At 29.5% G+C, this 2,572-nt stretch overlaps 1 protein-coding gene across 1 annotated transcript; it reads left to right on the forward strand.

Annotated features, from left to right (window-relative positions):
- The first annotated feature begins 210 nt into the window (after nucleotides 1-210).
- On the forward strand, nucleotides 211-2,240 carry LOC145131286 (uncharacterized). Its single transcript, XM_079065999.1, has 5 exons — nucleotides 211-603; nucleotides 775-998; nucleotides 1,115-1,511; nucleotides 1,656-1,866; nucleotides 2,080-2,240. Exons 1-5 carry the CDS (start codon nucleotides 211-213, stop codon nucleotides 2,238-2,240), a joined length of 1,386 nt encoding a protein of 461 aa, XP_078922125.1.
- The last annotated feature ends 332 nt before the right edge of the window (nucleotides 2,241-2,572 follow it).

Genomic DNA, 2,572 nt, shown 5'->3' on the forward strand with positions numbered 1-2,572 from the left:
GCTGCAAATGAAATGTTAAACTAATTAATTACCTTTTGTCCAATAAATGAAACAAATACAACATAAAGTATTAAGATAATGCATGAATTATATGATTAAATATGCCCATATCACTAAGAATCTGGTTTTAACTATAGAATCTAATTTTTGAATCTTTATGCTTAGGTTTCAGATTCCTAATTCATCTGTGTTTTGTGATTGATATCAATCATGACTGGAACACCAGCAAAATCTTCTAACAAGAGTGAGATAATTGTTTTTGATGATCTTTTGTATTTGCATCCATCTGATAATTTTATTATCACTTTTATTAGTTTTAAACTGCTTGGCACTGAGAATTTTAGAGTATGGAAGAACTCTATGACTAGAGCCTTGATGGCTAGAAATAATATTGAATTTGTTGAAGGTATTGAAAGTAAAGATAAAAAGCATGTTGTTAGATCTATTAAATGGGATAGAGTAAATGCTATTATATGTTCTTGGATTCTTAATTCTATATCCGAACCCATCTATATTGGTCATGTATGCCCTAAGTTTGCTCTTGATATTTGGAATAATGTGTGTGAAACTTATTATAAAGTTGATGGGTATGTGGCGTTTAATGTGCATAAACGTATAAATTCTTTAACTCAAAGTGGTTTGTATGTGTCTGATTAATTTAATAAACTGGATGGTCTTTGGAAAGAATTTGATGCTTTGACTAAATTTAATGAGTGCGTTTGTGAAGCTGCTACTTAGCAAAATAATCATTCAAAGTTAATGAAATTAATGTAGTTTTTAAGTGGTCTTGATGATTCTTTTAGTCAAGTGAAGAGTCATATTTTAATCATGGAACCATTACCTGATGTTAAGTCTGCTTCTGATATCGTTTCTAAAGAAGAGTCTAATCAGAAAAATGGTTATGTTTTTGTTATAACAAATAAGAGTCAATCTTTTGCTTTTGCTAGTAAAATAAATGATCCAAAAAAAATTCCAGAGTATGAATCAGAGTCTTCAGTGTAAAAATTGTGGCTTGAAGAGTCATACTATTGAAAAGTGTTATAAATTGATTGGTTATCCTAAGGACTATATACTAATAACTGAATTTAACAAATTTGGTTCTACTTACTGGAAGTGCTTCGTTTTCTAATGATTCGTGTAGTTCTTCGGATGGTCCTTCTGATAAGGAAGATTGTCATGTTCTGACTAATGATCAATATACTAAACTTATGGCCCTTCTTAATGAAAAAATATTTTCTAAAGATGCTTCTGGGAATGCCAATATGGTGGGTATTAGTTGTAAAAATGTTTTTTCTGAAGATAAAAAATGGGTTGTTGATTCAGGAGCCGATCAACATATGACTGCTTCTGAATCACAAATTATTGATGTTGGTGATGTTTATAAGTTGAATCTTAGGGTTGATCATCCTAATGGGTCAACTGCTAAGATTAATAAAATTAGAAACATGAATTTTTCTAATTTTGTATCTTTAACTGATGTTTTTGTTATACCTAATCTGATGAAAATCATTGTACTGTTCTGGATTCACTATCCATGGAGATTGTGAAGACTGTTAATGAATCAGGGGGGTCTATTCTATCTTGAAAGTTAATCTTTAGGTAGGTCTAAATTTGTTAATCATAATTCCAAATGTTTTATTTCTAAAGTCAAATAGCACAATAGACTTGGACATCCTGCTGATCAAGCTTTGAATCTTCTGAAAACTGATCTTAATTTTGATAATGAATCTGTTATGCCATGTGAATTTTGTCATAAAGCTAAACAAACTAGAGAACATTTTCCTTTAAGTGAACATAAGTCTAGTGTTCATGGTGATTTAATTCATTTAGACGTATGGGGCCCTTATAAGGTTGTTGCTTTAGAAGGTTTTAGATTTTTCCTTACTATTATAGATGATTTTACTAGAGTTACTTGGGTTTATTTGTTAAAGTCTAAAGAAGAAGCTTTTTCTTGTTTTCATGGATTTGTATGTTTTTTAGAAAATTATTTTAATGTAAGTATTATAACTGGTAGATCAGATAACGGTATTGAGTTTGTGAATATTAGAATGAAAAGTTTTTTTTTTTTTGAAAATGAAGGTATTATTCATCAAACCTCTTGTGTTCATACTCCACAACAGAATGGTATTGTGGAGATAAAACACAAACATCTTCTTAATGTGTCTAGATCTTTATTGTTTCAATCTGGTTTACCAAGGAAATTTTGGGGTAAAGCTATTTTAACTGCTCTTTTTCAATAAACTGAATTCCTTCTATTTTGAATGGAAAACCTCCCTAAGAAATGATATATAAGTGTCTTCCTGTTTATGATAAGATAAGAGTGTTTTGATGTTTATGTTTTGCAACAATATTAAATAATCATGATAAGTTTTTTGAAAGATCTGAAAAATGTGTTTTGGTTGGTTATTCCAATGTTAAAAAAGGTTATAAATTGTTCAGTCTTGATAATAATGTTTTCTTCTTTTCCAGGGATGTGAAGTTTTATGAGACTGTGTTTCCTTTTCAAAATTTCTTCTCTTTCTGATGAAACTCCTGAGTTTCATAAGTCCTCTTTTTCTAATAATTCTAACAA

Source organism: Lactuca virosa, chromosome 8, assembly GCF_052849685.1.
Source record: "Lactuca virosa cultivar CGN04683 chromosome 8, Lactuca_virosa_CGN04683_v6, whole genome shotgun sequence".
Lineage (NCBI taxonomy): Eukaryota > Viridiplantae > Streptophyta > Magnoliopsida > Asterales > Asteraceae > Lactuca > Lactuca virosa.